This window comes from Miscanthus floridulus, chromosome 1 (assembly GCF_019320115.1).
Source record: "Miscanthus floridulus cultivar M001 chromosome 1, ASM1932011v1, whole genome shotgun sequence".
Lineage (NCBI taxonomy): Eukaryota > Viridiplantae > Streptophyta > Magnoliopsida > Poales > Poaceae > Miscanthus > Miscanthus floridulus.
Genome location: NC_089580.1, coordinates 19681098 through 19700246, shown reverse-complemented (window position 1 = coordinate 19700246; position 19149 = coordinate 19681098). Strand labels below are relative to the sequence as shown.

At 41.7% G+C, this 19149-nt stretch overlaps 1 protein-coding gene and 1 pseudogene across 1 annotated transcript; both read left to right on the top strand.

Annotated features, from left to right (window-relative positions):
• The first annotated feature begins 54 nt into the window (after window positions 1–54).
• Window positions 55–2238, top strand: LOC136452919 (uncharacterized; annotated as a pseudogene).
• Window positions 2239–11836: 9598 nt separating this feature from the next.
• Window positions 11837–14233, top strand: LOC136475087 (serine/arginine-rich splicing factor SR45-like). The gene is made up of 5 exons (XM_066472642.1): window positions 11837–12053; window positions 12859–12969; window positions 13475–13563; window positions 13808–14048; window positions 14135–14233. Exons 1-5 carry the CDS (start codon window positions 11875–11877, stop codon window positions 14205–14207), a joined length of 693 nt encoding a protein of 230 aa, XP_066328739.1. The 5' UTR covers window positions 11837–11874; the 3' UTR covers window positions 14208–14233.
• The last annotated feature ends 4916 nt before the right edge of the window (window positions 14234–19149 follow it).

The window sequence follows — 19149 nt, the reverse complement described above, 5'->3', positions numbered from 1 at the left end:
CTACCCTAATCGTTGATGCTACCCTTGATGGATCAACTAGTATTGAAAGTGACGATGATTTGGGATGGACTAGACCAAAAATAGGTTGATATTTTGGTCCAAAAGGGTCCTAAAAGGGACTTGTCTATTCAGAAAGGTCCTAAAGATAGGTTATCAAGGAGGTTTTCTGCAGCATTATATACTAGAATTTTATCAAATGGGGAAACTTGTGATAGAGAATGGCTAGTATATTCCAAAGAGCTTGATAGAGTATTCTGTTTTTGTTGTAAGTTATTAAGAAAGGGGCATTTAAGGAGTCAGCTAGCAAATGAAGGTCTGAGTGATTGGTCACATGTTGGCACTCGACTTAAAGATCATGAAACTAGTGCAGATCATATTACAAATATGGCCTCTTGGTACGACATGCGTCTCAGATTTGATAACAACCAAACTATTGATAAAGTTGCTCATAGAGAAATTGAGAAGGAAAAGGAACATTGGAGGAAGGTTTTGTTCAGAATTATTTTGATTGCAAAATTCCTTGCAAAGCATAACTTAGCATTTCGTGGCACCAATAGCAAGCTGTATCAGGACAGCAATGGCAATTTCCTAGGCATGGTTGAAATGATGGCTGAATTTGATCCGGTTATTTAGGAGCATGTTCAACGCATAACAAATGATGATATCCATACACATTACCTTGGTCATGGCATCCAGAATGAGGTAATAGATTTGCTTGCTGCTTCTATCAGGTCTGAAATAATTAGAAAAATAATAGAATCAAAGTATTTCTTAGTTATCCTTGATTGTACCCCTGATATAAGCCACCAAGAACAAATGTCTTTGATCATAAGATATGTTGACACATCTTCAGATTCTATTTGTATTGAGGAATCGTTCTTAGGTTTTCTGGATATTAATGATACTACAGGCCAAGGGTTATTTGATGTTTTACAAAATGAATTGAAGAATCTTGACCTTGATATAGACAATGTGAGAGGACAAGGATACGACAATGGATCAAATATGAAAGGGAAAAATATAGGGGTACAAAAGAAAGTTTTAGAGATCAATCCTCGAGCCTTTTATTCTGCTTGTGGCTGTCATAGTCTTAATTTAGCACTATGTGATATGGCAAAGAGTTGCGGTAAAGCAAAAGGTTTTTTTGGAATCATACAACGTATCTATACAATATTTGCTAAGTCCACTAAGAGATGGCAAATTTTGAAAGATAACATATCAGGATTCACTCTCAAGCCATTGTTAGCAACGAGCTGGGAGAGTCGTGTTGACATTGTTAAGGCTATAAGGTTCCAAATGCAGGATATACGAGAAGCTTTACTGGAAGTATCAGATACTGATAATGATGCAGCAATATGTACTGAAGCTAAATCCTTGGTTACCAATGAACTTGGTGACTTTGAATTTATAGTGGCAATAGTTATCTGGTATGAAGTATTATCTGCTATTAATTTGGTCAACAAACAATTACAAGCAAAGGATATGCTTATTGATATTGCTATAGAGAAAGTGCAGGGGTTGATTTCATTCTTCACTAAGTATAGAGAAACTAGTTTTCCAAATGCATTAGAATCTGCAAAAGAAATTGCACGCGAGATGGATGTTGAACCAACATTCCGTACCAAGCGTAAAATCAAAAGGAAACGACAATTTGATGAGACACCTAAAGATGAATCTATTGCTTCACAATCTACAGAGGAGTCAATTAGAATCAATTATTTTCTATCCATTATTGATCAAGCTATTGCTTCCCTTACAAAGAGGTTCGAACAATACTAGGGGTACGAAAAAACTTTTGGTTTTTTGTTTACTTCAAAGAAATTATGTTCCTTAGATGACAAGAGTTTGTTGTCTTCTTGTGCTCGTCTTGAGGCTACACTTAAGAGTGGTGACCATTCTGATATTGATGGCAAAGAATTACATGTGGAGTTAAAGTTTCTCCAAGATTTCATTCCAAAGGAAGACATGGGCTCTCTTGATATTCTGAAGTTTGTGAAACGGATGGGCTGTTTTCCTAATGCCCTTGTTGCATACAGAATTTTGTTAACTATTCCTATAACAGTTGCATCCGCAGAACGAAGCTTTTCCAAATTGAAGTTGGTAAAGACCTACATGCACAGTACTATGAAACAAGAAAGGCTAAATGGATTGGCGACAATTGCGCTTGAAAATGATGTTCTAGAGAAGATTAAGTATGAAGATATAATTGAAGATTTCATTTCAAAGAATACTAGATGAATGATGCTTTTTTAATAGAAGCTAAGAAGTTATCAGTAAGTAAGATTCGTCATTTAATCGTTTTGTACGAATACTTATGGTATTACATGAGGAAGTCTACGTGCACTTTGGCTATTTGCATTTTATAAATATAGGCCCCCCACTTTATGTTTTGCACCAGGGCCACAAAAACGTAGGTACGGGCCTGTGTTGCTCGTCCCGCGTCATTGAGAAGTCCCGCCTTCCAAGTGGGGGTCCGGGCTGCCACTTTGTCAATCAATGGTTGCTCATCGGCTTGGCGAGGCTTCAGCAAGGTAAGCGGGATTCCCAGGTACTTGCACGGAAAGGGTGCAAGCTGTCCCATGAAAGCTTCTAGGATGGCGATCACTTCTTCCTCGGAGCAGTGGATAGGCAAGACTGAGCACTTGTCCATGTTCGTGACAAGCCCCGAGGCATCAGCGAAAAGATCGAGGATGGCCCGTATGCACCTCAAGTCGCCAGCCGTGGCGAGAGAAAGACGACCAGATCATCCGCAAACAAGGAGGCATGGTTCCTAATCTTTGGTGATGGTAGGGGCAAGAGCATGCCATGCCTGTCCGCGGCCGAGATCGTGTTGTTGAGCACCTCCATGATGATGATGAACAACATGGGGGAGAGTGGGTCACCCTGCCGAAGACCATGCGCGTGGCAATTTTTCCTGCCCGGCCTCCCGTTCACCACAACTCTCATAGTGGCCGTGGAGAGGAGTATGGCGATCCATTCGGTCCACCTCGCCGGAAAGCCGATGAACGTGAGGAGCTGGATGAGGAATTCCCAAGAGACAGAATCGAATGCCTTGGCGATATCGATCTTCATCAAGACGGCAGGGCAAGGACGGCTGTAAAGCCAGCGACAGGCGAGCTAAACTGCCATGGAGTTGTCGTGAATGGATCTTCCCCGATGAAGGCGCTTTGGTTGTGCTTGATCAAGGCAGATAGGTGCGGCGCTAGGCAAATGGCTAGCGCCTTGGCGACAAGCTTCCCGATGCTGTGCATCGAGCTAATAGGGCGGTAATCCTTCAAGCGCGATGGCGCGGCGGTCCTGCGAAGTAGTACCATGTTGGATGTGTTGAGCAAGTGAAAGTTTCTTCGGTCGAGCGCCCAAGGAGTTAAACACCGTGATGACATCTGCCTTTATGATGGCCCAAACTATCTTGTAGAACCTTCCGGTAAAACCATCGGGACCTGGAGCTCGGTCGTTTGGGATCTCTCTGATGATGGCCTAGACCTCATCTTCAGTAAACTCATAGGCGAGCTCACTGAGGTCAAGCTGCGGCATGCCAATTTGCGCCAAATTGATGTTCCTTGCGTGTGTGAAATAGGTGCCCAGGATCTCAAAAGTTGGGATGTAGCTTTTTCTTTTTCGATGGCACGCTTGTAGGTGAAAAAATTTGGTGTTGGCGTCCCCTTCACGCAGGTAGCCGATGCAGGATCTCTACCGTGCAATCGTCCTGGACAGCGACGCAAGGCCAAGGATGGTGTGCTTGAGCTCCCTGCGCAGTGCTATCTCATTGTCCGATAGCGTTTTGGCCTCTTGAGCGATGTCCAATTGGCCAACAATTAGCCGAGCCATGATGAGCTACGAACGTACGCTCCCCACGGACATGGCGCTTTATGTGCGCAGGCCCAAACTCAGTTCAGTGGTGTGGTGAGCAGGACAGGACGATGGACCACAGCTTGGGTCACATTGTACAATAGTCTAGCAGCCTCTTCTTCACTGGTAGCTGGGCTTCACCGCAGGGGCTCCTCTTGAGTATCTAACAGCAGGGTTACCTAAACCCCATATTAGTGTCATAATAATACGATTAACCCCTGATCAGCTTCTTAATTGGTCAGGAGCTGGGGCTACACCCAACGTGTGTGCTTGCATGCCCATGCTGGATAACAGAAAATTAAAGGCTTGTTAGGCTCAAGACGTTGCCTAGGAAGAACGCCTTAAGCTAGGATAACAATCAATCCCCTCGCTCAGGTGCCTGAGAACTCTCGAGCGACCTAGGCCTCGGCACTGATGACATCAACCGACTAAGGTAGGCCAAGTGCCACGGATCCACGCTCCGTCGCCCCAACCAATCTTCCGCCCATAACGACGTGGGGGTCTCTGAGCAGAGCGCAACACACTTGGCCATGCCGGAGCTCTGTCCCTTCACACGCCGCGAGGCGATGTCGGTCGTTCCGATCCCGGTCTAGAGTCACACGCGGGGTATGACGCAACACAACAAGGGGACATGTTCCATCTCGACATCAAGCGAGAGATGGGAGCGTTTGCCCACCCCTCCCCAGCTCGTTAGACTCTCTTGAGAGTAGCTTCTCCCTCGCTGGCATACAATGGACGGCACGGAGAGGGAGGATCCGGGAGAGACACAGCGGCATTTGTAGGCTCTAATGACAAACTCCAAGCTTTGGCAGTCGACATCAGAGACGGTTCTAGCATTATCGGCCACAACTATGAAGAAGGAGACAGAGTCGGACACCTCTGAGGACTCGAAGATGAGGAATACGATATTCTAGAGGGCCCACCAAGAAATCCACCAACAACACTGCTCCGTGTATTCCTCTCACCCCCTGAGATATAAGGGGAGCAGAGGCTCCTGAAGAAGGGGAGGATGGACGAAGAGTAGATCTACTTTGCTCCAACCCACGAACAAACCCTAGATCATAACTAATTAGCACCTCCTACTCTCTCTCTCTCTCTCTCTAACACACACACACTCTCTCCTATTTCGTTGTAAGAACTCGTTTGACCATTCTAACACGAAGAACTCACTGCTGGATGTAGGGCTTAATTAGTTGCCCGAACCAGGATAAATCTTTTGTGTTGAGTGCTAAACCACCGAAGTCCCATACATCGACCCATCGATCGGACCGCTAATTACTCATCATGGTTAAGAACCCATGATAGTATGTTTTTAGAGTTATTTTTTCATAATATTTTTACATGCAAACTAACCTAGAAAGCATCATGACCACACAAAAAGATCCGAAGTCTTTAAAAAATAAGTGACGTCAATGGGCCAGTGAGTTCTATTTCATAACACCAACTTAATTAGAAGCGTTGCTAAAAATCGTCCAATCCACGAATAAGGAAAGAACGCATATGAGATGCAAATATCACTTCTATTTGTTCATTTGATCCATGCATAGATGATCTTCCTGATGTCTTGTATAGCGACTAGAAAACATAATGCTTGTGTTTCGGCCCTTTGATACTAATACCTTGTATTCTATACCTTGCATCAAAATGCATATTGAGTGCAATCTTGAGTGTTGTATTGATATGCAAAAATTATTCATTTATTAGACATGACAAAATTAATTACTGATGCATATGCCATTGTGACTATTTTCATTTAGGCGGAGGATTCCGATTGAGAGGAGTGCTTGGACTCTTGGCAATATCTATTCAATCCATTATTCTGCAATAACAAACAACCTATGCTCATATGTGCTAAGAGTCATGTTTATAATTGTTTTTTTTTCTGTATCATAGTTGAGAACTTTGGAAGTAGGTGCATTGTAAAAATTGTGTACTTAGAAAAGCCAAAACTAGTTATAATTTAGAACGGAGGGAGCAGTATTTAGCACCTTGTTACGGCTATGTGAAAATCAGGAGCCGATTTTGCCATTACCGTGGATCGCTGAAATCAGACCTTTCTTCCGTTGTCTAATAAAAAAAATGTCGAGGATGAACTTAAATGGACATTGGGCTGAAAGCCAGTTCTATGCTCTTCGTTTTACGTTAACGGAGCAAGGCCCGGTGGCGGGTGACCGTACTCCATAGTACGAGCACCGGTGCCCCGAGCAAGCAGGCTAGATCTTGACGACGGGCCACAGGGGCTCCCTGAAAAACCGTCCCCGCGTCTCGCTCTCGCCGTGCGCGCAGAGCAACCACGACGCCAGGTGCGCCTTGCTTCGCTGGGCCCGCAGGACGCGGGCTTCGTGTGACTTTTTCTCGTGGAACACGGCCGTTCCTTCGATCTGCCCTCGCGTGAGCTAGAGTGGGCCATCGATTTCGGCCGCGCGAAACGCGTGCGCGAGGCCCGCGAGCATAACAAAGTGTGCGCGCGCGCATGGTGTCCGCGAAGGAACGAAATCCTCTGCAATCGCTCCCACCGATGGCGCTATGCAGTCACCAGATCCCAACCGCTAGTTGCGAATCCAACGGCAGCCTCACCAAAGTCGCGTAGCAGGCCAGTTTGAGCGGCCTATTCCAGCCCACAGCGCTCATAAACAGCAACGACCGTCTCTTTTCCCTTGTGCCGTCATCCCCGTCGTCGCATATGCGCTCTGCCTCCGTCCTCGCCGCCACGGTGGTCCGACCTGCACCATCCACCTCCCCTGTCGTCGCGGCACAGAGGCGTGGCCCTCCCGGTGGCTACAGCTCGTAGCCGGCACATCAGGTGCGCTCTAGTCTAGGCCGTCACATGCGCGGCTGCTGCTCGTCGTCTGCCGCAGGCGTGCTCAGGCCGTGCTCGCTGGTGAGATGTCGACGCTCCATGGCATTACAAACCTTTTTTCTTCCATGTCAAATATGCAGATTTGATTTCAATATGGGCAAGTTGATGTCTCCTTCAATCTTCCATCTAAAATATGCAGATTTTATTTTGGTATAGGACAAAAGCAACCAAATTAGGACCTAACCCTTGCAATCTGGGTAAGATTGGTGAGAAGAGAAAATAGCAGTGCACTTTGCAATTTGAGCACACAAGAACAAATTAGAATGAAGAGCTGACACACCTCCCTACTGCCGCAGCCTCGCGCCAAAATATGGAGAGCGCGCTTGCTACCGCAGCCTCGCCCCAAAAACGCTCGCTGTAGTGCCAAAAACCCGAGCAGCGTGATGCAGTTGTTGGGCCGAGGCCCAGCGCAACTGACGAAGCGTGCCATGAAAGCTTGGTTGGAGCCCGAGCGGTTGTCCGTGGGAGCGACTACAGAGGATCTCCTTCCGTCCGCGAAAGGCCGAATTTCCTTTTTAATTTAGGCCCCTGGGCCGCATGGTCCGATGATGTTGACCTCTTCAGTGAACTTCGCTGTCACTAGGGACTAGGGAGTGAGGCTTATCTATGCCACAGTTTTCTTTCCGGGCTGGCTCCTAGAATCTGTTTGCTCCAACTCCAAATAAAGGTCATTGTCATATGCCAAGACAGATTCCGTCACACCATCGCCACCGGGTTAACGTTAACATTTCTACTAGAGATTCTTACTTACATTTGAGCTCCAGTGAGAAACTTTCTCTGAACCGGCCGGTCAGAATCCCCCTAGGCCCTAGCTCTTCGGTGCTCAGCTGCTCGGACCGCACGCACATCATATCAGTGCCTGTAACAGTTCTTGTTCGGTTATTATTCCCCGTTTGCACACTGCAGCTGCCCATATATAGTTCGTCCTCGGCACAAAAGGTTAACGCTGCATGCATGGATGGTTGGATGATGAGGAAGGGGAACCGCGCATGCATGCATATATGGCAGAGCTCCAATTGCCGCTCGCAGGTCGGTCTCGCCTTTTTAACTCGCGCTCCTTCATCACCGCATAACCTGACGATCCTATCTGCCAACGGGGCCGGCGCAGCGGCCGCCGGGGAATGAAAAAGGGCCCTCGATCTCCTGGGTTTCACTACCTTCACCGTCGGTTATGAGCTTGAAAATGAAAAAAATGATTAGGCACTACGCCAGATTCTTATTGTAGGAACGGGGACATTTTTACTATAGGGACGGCTGGGGTTGGGGGCGTCCCTACAGTGGGCGTCCTTGGGCCCCAGCAACCCAGCCGCCCCTACAGATGGCACTGTAGGGGCGGCTAGTAACCTGAGCCGCCCCTACAGTTAAGGTTGATCTGTAGGGGCGGCTCAATCACCAGCCGCCCCTACAGTGTCCATTTGTTTTTTTTTCAAATTTCAAAATTTAAAAGGTTAAAATTTAGTCAAATGATAAGATAATCAAAATAAAAGTTGTAGATATTGATGAGTTGAACAACTTTTGTATTCATCACTTTTACATCTGAAATCATTTTGGGTTTTAAAATTTGGTTTGAACTTGTCAAATTTCAAATTTTAAAATGTGTAAAACATTGTCACATCCAAGTTTGATCAAACTTAAATGCTGAAGCATGATTTTAGAAATTTTTAGAAAAAAAACCATCATATTTGGAGTTAGTATGAGGAAAAACAACTAGTTATAAAGTTTACCCACAGATTAAAAAGAGAAATCACACTGTTCTAGATTATCCTTACATGGTCATAGTAAACAGTGTGATTTTTTTTAATCTATGGATCAACTTTATAACTAGTTTTTCTTTCTCGTACTAACTCCAAATCTGATGATTTTTTTCCTAAAATTTTCTAAAATCATTCTCTATCAATTTATTTTGTTGGTTTTGTCAATATATACATATAAAAAGTTTGAGCAATTTAAATTTTGAATTTCAAAAAAATGCAACTTCAGACAAGATTTTGGTACCCCAAATGATTTCAGCTGACAAAGTAATAAATACCAAAGTTGAATAACTCATCAAGATCTACAACTTTTGTATTCGTCATTTCTTCATATGACAAGTGGTAATGACATTGTTCACAAATGTGACACATCTCTGATAAGGTTTTATAAACTATATGAGACATGTGTAAGATTAGTGAACAATATGTGCTAAGAATTTATCAAATGAAGAAATGATCAAAATAAAAATTGTAGATATTCATGAGTTGAACAACTTTGGTATTCATCACTTTTTATGTTGAAATCAATTTGGGTCTCAAATTTTGGTTCGAACTTGTCGTTTTCCAAAATTTTAAATTTGAAATGTTCAAATTTTGTCAAATGACAAGATGACTAAGATAAAAGTTGTAGATATTCATGAGTTGAACAACTTTGGTATTCATCACTTTTTATGTTGAAATCAATTTGGGTCTCAAATTTTGGTTCGAACTTTTCGTTTTTTAAAATTTCAAATTTGAAAGGTTCAAATTTTGTCAAATAACAAGAGGACCAAAATAAAAGTTGTATATCTTGATGAGTTGAACAGCTTTTGTATTCATCACTTTTACATCTGAAGTCATTTAGGGTTTTAAAATTTGGTTTGAACTTATCAAATTTCAAATTTTAAATTTTAAAATGTGTAAAACATTGTCACATCAAGTTTGATCAAACTTAAATGCTGAAGCATGATTTTATAAATTTTTAGGAAAAAAAACCATCACATTTGGAGTTAGTATGAGAGAGAACAACTAGTTACAAAGTTTACCCACAGATTAAAAAAAGAAATCACACTGTTATAGATGATACTTATATGATCATACTGAACAGTGTGATTTCTTTTTTTAATCTGTGGATCAACTTTGTAACTAGTTTTTCTTCCTCATACTAACTCCAAATCTGATGATTTTTTTCCTAAAATTTTCTAAAATCATTCTCTATCAATTTATTTTGTTGGTTTTGTCAATATATACATATGAAAAGTTTGAGCAATTTAAATTTTGAATTTCAAAAAATGTAACTTCAGACAAGATTTTGGTACCCCAAATGATTTTAGCTGAAAAAGTGATAAATACCAAAGTTGAATAACTCATCAAGATCTACAACTTTTGTATTCGTCATTTCTTCATATGACAAGTGGTAATGACATTGTTCACAAATGTGACACATCTCTCGTAAAGTTTTATAAACTATATGAGACATGTGTAAGATTAGTGAACAATGTGTGCTAAGAATTTGTCAAATGAAGAAATAACCAAAATAAAAGTTGTAGATATTCATGAGTTGAACAACTTTGGTATTCATCACTTTTTATGTTGAAATTAATTTGTGTCTCAAATTTTGGTTCGAACTTGTCGTTTTCCAAAATTTTAAACTTGAAATGTTCAAATTTTGTCGAATGACAAGATGACTAAAATAAAAGTTGTAGATATTCATGAGTTGAATAACTTTGGTATTCATCACTTTTTATGTTGAAATCAATTTGGGTTTCAAATTTTGGTTCGAACTTGTCGTTTTTCAAAATTTCAAATTTGAAAGGTTCAAATTTTGTCAAATGACAAGATGACCAAAATAAAAGTTGTATATCTTGATGAGTTGAACAGCTTTTGTATTCATCACTTTTACATCTGAAGTCATTTAAGGTTTTAAAATTTGGTTTGAACTTGTCAAATTTCAAATTTTAAATTTTAAAATATGTAAAACATTGTCACATTAAGTTTGATCAAACTTAAATGCTGAAGCATGATTTTAGAAATTTTTAGGAAAAAAACCATCACATTTGGAGTTAGTATGAGAGAGAACAACTAGTTACAAAGTTTACCCATAGATTAAAAAGAGAAATCACACTGTTCTAGATGATCCTTATATGATCATACTGAACAGTGTGATTTTTTTTAATCTGTGGGTCAATTTTGTAACTAGTTTTTCTTCCTCATACTAACTCCAAATCTGATGATTTTTTTCCTAAAATTTTCTAAAATCATTCTCTATCAATTTATTTTGTTGGTTTTGTCAATATATACATATAAAAAGTTTGAGCAATTTAAATTTTGAATTTCAAAAAAATGCAACTTCAGACAAGATTTTGGTACTCCAAATGATTTCAGCTGAAAAAGTGATAAATACCAAAGTTGAATAACTCATCAAGATCTAGAACTTTTGTATTCGTCATTTCTTCATATGACAAATGGTAATGACATTGTTCACAAATGTGACACATCTCTTATAAGGTTTTATAAACTATATGAGACATGTGTAAGATTAGTGAACAATGTGTGCTAAGAATTTGTCAAATAAAGAAATGACCAAAATAAAAGTTGTATATATTCATGAGTTGAACAACTTTGGTATTCATCACTTTTTATGTTGAAATCAATTTTGGTCTCAAATTTTGGTTCGAACTTGTTGTTTTTCAAAATTTCAAATTTGAAAGGTTCAAATTTTGTCAAATGACAAGATGACTAAAATAAAAGTTGTAGATATTAATGAGTTGAACAACTTTGATATTCATCATTTTTATGTTGAAATCATTTTGGGTCTCAAATTTTGGTTCGAACTTGTTATTTTTTAAAATTTCAAATTTAAAAGGGTCAAATTTTGTCAAATGACAAGATGACAAAAATAAAAGTTGTAGATTTTCATGACCTCTACAACTTTGATGTTTATCAAATTTTCATTTAAGATCATTTGGTGTCTCAAAATTATTTTAGTAGTTTTGATTTTAATTTTTTAAAATTTAATTTTTTTTCTCATTTTAAAGGTTCAATTTTGCAATTTTAAACTGTTGTAGTTGTTTTAGTTATTATATATGTAAATATATCTATAAAAAATAATTATAAAATTTTGTACTGTATTATTTATTATTTACATGTGAATAATTCATTTTAATTTAGAATTTTGAAAAAAAAAATTCAACTGTAGAGGCGGCTTATAACCTCAGCCGCCTCTACCATGGCTGTGAGGTATATTACACTGACCGTCGGTGTGGACGCTAAGTGTTGGGATCTTTTCACACCGACACGTGGTTTCAACTGGAGTCTGGGATGGAACCATAGACTCCCAATCTCTCCCTTCTCCCAACCCGCTCAAAACCCTAGCCCAGCACCGCTGGGTCGCTGACGCTCGCCCGGCCGCCGCCACTGCCGCCACCGGGGACGATGGCGAAGCCTCGGCGCGGCCGCTCCGCGTCTCGCTCCTCCTCGGGCTCTTCCTCCCGCTCGCCGTCCCACTCCGTCTCCTCCGGCTCCGTCTCGTCCCGCTCCCGGTCGTGCTCCCGCTCCTTCTCGTCGTCGTCCTCCCAGTCCCGGAGCCGCTCCCCTCCTCCGGCTAAGGGTAGGTGAGGTTCGACCCTACACCCTATAGATCCACTGTTTTCTATGCTAATTTATTAGGTTTTGTTGCATTTGTTCGGAGTTTGTTTTTGGATGTGTGTGCTGTTTGTTCGTCCGGGTAGCGAGTTATCCCCCGTTTCAACGTTTATACTTATTTGAGAGTCACTTTGTTAAACCCTTGAGGACTAGAGTATTTAGTACGAGGCTGCTTGATTCAGATAAGTTTACACTTTAGGCGTGGCTTGCGTGTTCAGACTACTTCTGTTGAATACAATTACAGTTTGTCCTTGTGGCACTCAACGTATGGATGCTGTCATTCAGCATTGAACAGAACCAGAGTTTGGTAACAGTTTTCTAATGCTGAATTCGGTTTTTCAATCATGCTCGTGATAGACTGGAAACATAAGTTAATTGTGTGACCCTACATTCAGAATTCAGATGGACACCTTTGATTGGTTCCAACTCCCTGCTGTAGGCTTATTATTTAGCTGTGCCTTTTGCATTTTCTGTAATAGCAGCTGCCTGCACTGACCAGCATTTGGTACCCAAATCAATTTGTTGACATCATTTTATTGATTGATGAATCCATCATGCCTCATGCTTTTGCTTCGCCCTGTTAACATGTTTTTATTGCTGTCATGGGCTCATGGCAATTTAATTTAAAATCTTCTCATATATGAAGTCATGTAGTTACACGACGTGCGTTCTGCTTGAACATGGTTGTTTGGTATTTTTCTCATGAACTGTAATGTTTCTTATGCTGGTTCTCTTTATCTTGGGTGCTACTTCTGGATACTGTTGTCTGCCCAGTTCGCCTGGAGCACGAAAAGGCCGATCACCTTCGCTGCCCCCCAAAAAGGGCTCACCCTCAAAGAAAGTCCGTTCGCCATCACCACCACCTAAAAAGGCTTCACCCCCTAGGTATATACAAGTTTGCATATAAACTGCATATGTTACTTTAATTCTCTGGCTATGTTTATTGATAATTATATATATTTATAGCGTGCTGTTTCACTTGTTACTTGACTATCATTTTTTGTCTTGTATATATATGAAGTAATTGTAGTTTGTCAAATAGGATGCTGTATATGGGCTAATGATACAAAGGATCTTCAATTCTTATTATATTGGATGCTACAGCTCCACATGTTACTCAGAAAATGTCATAGCAGCATCTGATAAATTTCTTTGTGGCTGTGATGTTGCTGCTTACTGTTCATAACTCCATCGACTTCTTTTGCCCTATATTTTTCTGGGGAAGTTTCTGTCATATGCATAACATGCTGTTGGGCTTTTACTGTTAAATCTGTAGATTTCATCTGTTTCCCCAGGAACTTTGCATGGTTTTGTGTTCCCTGTTTTCATATCTACCTCTACATGTAACTCTTGAGCCCTAAATTATTGAAGAAATGGTTATTGGTTTCAGGAAAGCGTCACCTCCTGCCGAGTCGGCTGTTCTCTGCATTGATCACTTATCAAGGAATGTTAATGAGGCTCACTTGAAAGAGATATTTGGTGAGCTTGTGTTTATATTTTCATGCACTTTATTCTGTTAGAACTCGGAAGTCTATTGTAATGATTGTAGTCACAGTGAAGAGACCCAAGATAGTGAAATTATATTTGCATTCTGAAGCTTTGGAACTATATAATTACTATTCCTTATTCTTTGCTTGTTACTTCTGCTCGTATCAAGGAACTCCCCCCCTGAAGGTGCATGTTCAGCTCATGATGACTTAATTGTTTACATACTTGTCTGCAGCATCTCCACGAATGAAGCCAGCTTCGCCTCCACGGAAACGATCTCCAAATCGAAGGGCTGAATCACCCAGGCATCCACCTGACCCATCACCTAGGCGTCGTCCTGATTCTCCGCCTATTCGTCGCCGACCAGATCCTTCTCCTGTCAGGCGTGGTGACACACCTCCTCGCAGGAGACCACTATCTCCAGTTAGAAGGCGTTCTCCTTCTCCACCACCTAGGAGGCATAGGTCACCGATGCGGTAATCAGTGCTTAAATAACTTCTATAATTCTATAAGATCTGTGAATGGATCACTGGAATTGCTAACGCTATTTTCTCAACCACAGTCCTTCACCTAGGAGGGGACGTGGCAGCCCATCACCACGCAGGCGCTCCCCTGGTCCTCTTAGGCGGCGGTGAGTTTCTTTGAGCTTCTCTATTTACCAGTTTTGTGCAATGCCCTTTAATACAAAGGTGGCCATATTGTGCACTTCCCTGATGTGCTAAAACTATGTAGTATTCTCCATTTTATATTTCATAGCTGTGGACTATGTGCCTATCCCTGCTAAATGTATCAAGTGCCCTTTAATACAAAGGTGGCCATATTGTGCACTTCCCTGATGTGCTAAAACTATGTAGTATTCTCCATTTTACATTTCATAGCTGTGGACTATGTGCCTATCCCTGCTAAATGTATCAAGTATTCTCTATTTTATATTTCATAGCTGTGGATGAGATGTACCTTTTTTAGATAATACAAGTGGATTAGATATATGTATCCCATGTTTATAATTAATTGCTGTTCTACGCATGATCTTGTGATTGGTTTCTAAGCTCTGTACTCATTACACTTCTAGTATTTGGACACTTGTTCTAAATAATGGTCTTGTGTTTATGGATGTATATATGTATATTTGTGGCGATCAGATTTGAATTTGAATTATATATATATGTGGTTGGATTTGAATTTGAATTATTTATTTTTTTTGCTAGAAAATCCACTGTAGGGGCGGTTCTTGATTGAACTGCCCTTACAAATACACACAGCAGGGGCGGTTGGTGATACAGTCGCCCTTACAGAAGTCCACTACAGGGGCGGCTGATATTACCAGCCGCCCCTACAGAGGGCATTGTAGGGGCGGCTGAAAACACCAGCCGCCCCTACAGAGGGCACTGAAGGGGTGGTCAGGAAACCGCCCCTATAGAGGCACCCTCTGTAGGAACACCCTGGGAAGGGCGGCTGGCGCAGCCGCCCCTACAGAGGCTCTAGAACCGCCCCTACAGTTAACTTCTGTAGTAGTGAGGGCTGGTCTAAAACCGGTAGTGAAAGACCACATCACTGTCGGTTTGTGGCTTTCACCGGTAGTGTTTTGGCGGCCACTCATCACTGTCTGTTTAAGCCAAGAGCCGACAGTGATTGGGTTCTATCACTGTCGGTTCTAGCCAAGAACCGACGGTGATAAGCCTACAATACAAAAAGGTTACACCCGTCCTCTCCTTTATCCTCTCTTACATCCCGAGAATAGAGGCGCGCGTTTGGGCCCTTCCTTCTATTGTTGCGGCTGCTCTTCACCATGAAGCTAGCGCTTGGATTTTGAAGAATGGCTTGATCTTTTTGCTTTAAGGTTAGTAACAAACATCACTTCTTTGATTTTGTTGCTTAATTAGCTTCGTTTTGATGGCTACATTGCTTGATTCTCATTCTAGTTCTTTCTCCATTCTAGAGAGCACTTTTCCAAATAGACATTTGTGTAAGGCTCAAATTATGGTGAATCCATCATCTAAAAAGTTAGTGTCTATGAACACATTTAAATTCCTAGCTAATTATTCCATAGTGGTCAAGATCATCATTGTTAGTATGTGATGCTATAATTAATTCTTAGAAGTAGAGTAAAATAGATGTTATTCATTATTGTACAATAATTATTTTTTACTATGATTTTCAATTTACAGGGCCGGGGCTACCTTTTTTAATTTTTCAATAATTAGTGTACAATAATATTTTCTAAAAATGGTACTTTCGAGCTACAATTATTGTTCATGAAGCTCGATTTCTTTTTAATTCTTTGTAATTACTGTCTCAGTATTTTTTTTGCAGAGATGGATCAAGAGTGGATGCATCTGTCCCGAACGGACAAGAGGTACATGTATGGCGTCAGTCAGTTTATCATCGTTGCAAAAGCCCATGCTGAGAATGGGAACCCTGTCTTCTGTCCATGCAAAGATTGCAAGAATCAAAGGAACTTTCGTCTAATTGAGTCTATACGATCGCACTTGATTACCAGAGGGTTCATGCCAAACTATACAATATGGACTATGCATGGTGAGATTGGTGTGAATGTTCTGCAGGAAAACAATGATGATGTGGATATGCATGACGTAGCCATCCACGATGCTGACGAGGAACCCGGTGTCAATACGGAATCTATGGCCACAGTTAATAATGTGTTTAGGAACACGCTAGCTGATGACACCGAGGATAACGATGGTATTTCTTAGCTGCTATGTAATGTAGAGACCGGATGTCTTAGTGAAAGATAGCTGAGAAAGCTAGAGAAATTAAGACAAGATGGCAAAACACCATTGTATAGGAATTGTCCAATGAGCAAACTAGAAGCCGACATCATGTTGTTAGAGTTCAAATCGACAAACGGATTGAGCGATAAAGGCTTCGATCAGTTGTTAGGTATAATAAGAAAAATGCTCTCAGGAAAAAACGAGTTGCCAGAAAAGACATACTTGGCCAAGCAAATGATATGTCCCATCGGCCTCGAGGTTGAAAAAATCCACGCATGTTTGAATGATTGCATATTGTACCGTGGAGAAAAATACAAAGACTTGGACAAGTGCCCCAAGTGTGAAGCTCCATGGTACAAGGAAGGGCCGTCAGATGAGGGTACCAAGACCAGAGGAGGTCCCGCAAAAATCATTTGGTATTTTCCTATAGCTCCCCGGGTGCATAGGCTATTTGCATGTGCAAAGTTAGCCAAGCTATTGCGCTGGCATGGCGAAGAGCATAACAAAGATACAATGATAAAGCACCCCGTCGATGGATATGACTGGAGGATTGTCAATACTATGTTCTATAAGGACATCGGTGGAGAGGTAAGGCACATTTGGTTTGCTTTGAGCACAGATGGGATGAATCCTTTCGACCATGTTAGAAGCAATCATAGCACTTGACCAGTGACTCTCTGTATATACAACCTTCCACCTTGGGTCTATATGAAGCAGTCGTACATCTAGATGCCACTACTGATCCAAGGGCCAAGACAACCTAGGAATGACATCGATGTGTTTCTGGAACCAATGATCGATGAACTAGTGGAGATGTTTGAAAAGGGTGTGCCGGATGTTTGGGACGAGTATAAAAAGGAACATGTCACGATCAAAGGAGTACTTATCGCTACAATCATCGACCTGCTAGGTCGAGGTTCGTTGTCTGGAGAGAAGACAAAAGGCTATACTGGATGTGTCGAGTGCTTGGACGACACTGATGTGGTAAATCTGCCAAATAACTCAAAGATAGTTTATATGGGACATCGTAGGTTCCTACCTAAGGATCACCCTTACCGCAGGAACAGAAAAGATTTCAACGGTACTATTGAGAAACGCTTAGCTCCAAAATATCGAGATGGGCCTACGATACTTCAAGAACTCAACAAGCTGGAGGTTGTCCTTGGGAAAGGGGACAATGCAGTAGCAGCACCTGATAGGAGCGTTTGGAAGAAAAAATCGGTTTTCTGGAAACTACCTTACTGGCCATTTCTAAGTATACGCCACTGTCTTGATCCCATGCACATCACTAAAAACGTGTGCGCTATCACTCTTAACACCTTGATGGACACCTAGGGGACATTGAAGGATTCACTAGCCACACGTCTAGATATGCAACACTTGGGAATCAGGAAGGAGCTGCATCACGTGGAGCTAAAGAATGGTTAGTTTGAACTTCCGGTTGCGTCATGGACATTGAAGAAGGAAGAAAAGCGTGTGATTATTTCTTTCTTCAATGAACTCAAAGTCCCAACATGCTACTATGTGAACCTGAAGAGGCTAGTGAACATGAGAGAACTCAAGTTCAACTATGGCCCTATGAAGGCCCATGACTGCCATGTCATTATGACTCGGTTGCTCCCTGTTGCCCTGCGTGGTATCCTTCCCCCAAAGGTTCATGCCCCAATCATAAAGCTTTGCTCGTTCTTCAACGCGATCTCAGAAAAGGTCATTGATGTGTCCACGCTAGAGTAGCTACAGCGGGACATAGCTGAAACTCTCGTTAGGCTTGATATGCATTTCCCGTCGACTTACTTTGATATCTCATTGCATCTGCTCATTTATCTTGTTGACCAAATTAGAGCCCTTGGCCTAATGTACCTGCATCAGATGTTCCCTTTTGAAAGATTGATTAAAGTTTTTAGGAGGTATGTTAGGAATAGATTCAGGCTAGAAGGGGGCATGGTTGAAGGATGGTCAATGAAGGAGGCCATTGAGTTATGCACATATTATCTGGACATCAAAAAGGTCGGAGTTTTAGAATCTCATCATGAGGGAAGACTATGTGGCAAAGGAACGATCAGGGAGAAATCAGTTATAGTAGACGACCCTATTTCTTTCAGACAGGCATAGTTTGCTGTTCTCCAGCAAGCCAAGGGTGTGATGCCATAGATTAATGAGCATAGGCAATCGCTGCAAACTCTATATCCGAGCAGGTCATAGGCTTGGCTGGATAAAAAACATAAGGAGGAATTTATCAACTGGTTGCGACGTCGCTTGCTTGGAATAAAGTTGGGTAATCAACTGGATGCCTTAGCCAAGGGACATTTGAGTACATATCATAAGTACCAAGGGTATGAGATCAATGGATTCACATTTTACACAAAAAAGCAAGATGAAAAGAGCACATACCAAAATTATGGTGTTCGTTTTGATGCTCACGACGAAAATGGCATCGTGCAGACGACATACTATGGTTTCATAGAGGAGATATGAAAGCTAGCCTATGGTCCGTTGAAGGCAGCTCTTTTTTGCTGCCAGTGGGTCTGGCTCGAGGAAATCAACACTGACAGCGAAGGATTCACTACCGTTGATCTCACTAAGACCGCATACAGAGATGACCCCTTCGTCCTTGCAAGAGATGTTATGCAAGTCTTCTATGCAAGGGACAACAAGACAAAAAGAAGGCTAAAAGTAGTCCTAGAAGGGAAAAGGAAGATTGTCGGTGTCGATAAAGTGACGGATGAAGAAGACTACAGGGGCTATCAGGAAATGCCTCCATTCGGGGCGAACGTACCCCTACCTATCCTTCAAGAGGGTGACGAACCTGCTTGCATATGGCTTAATCACAATGATGCCCTCATTG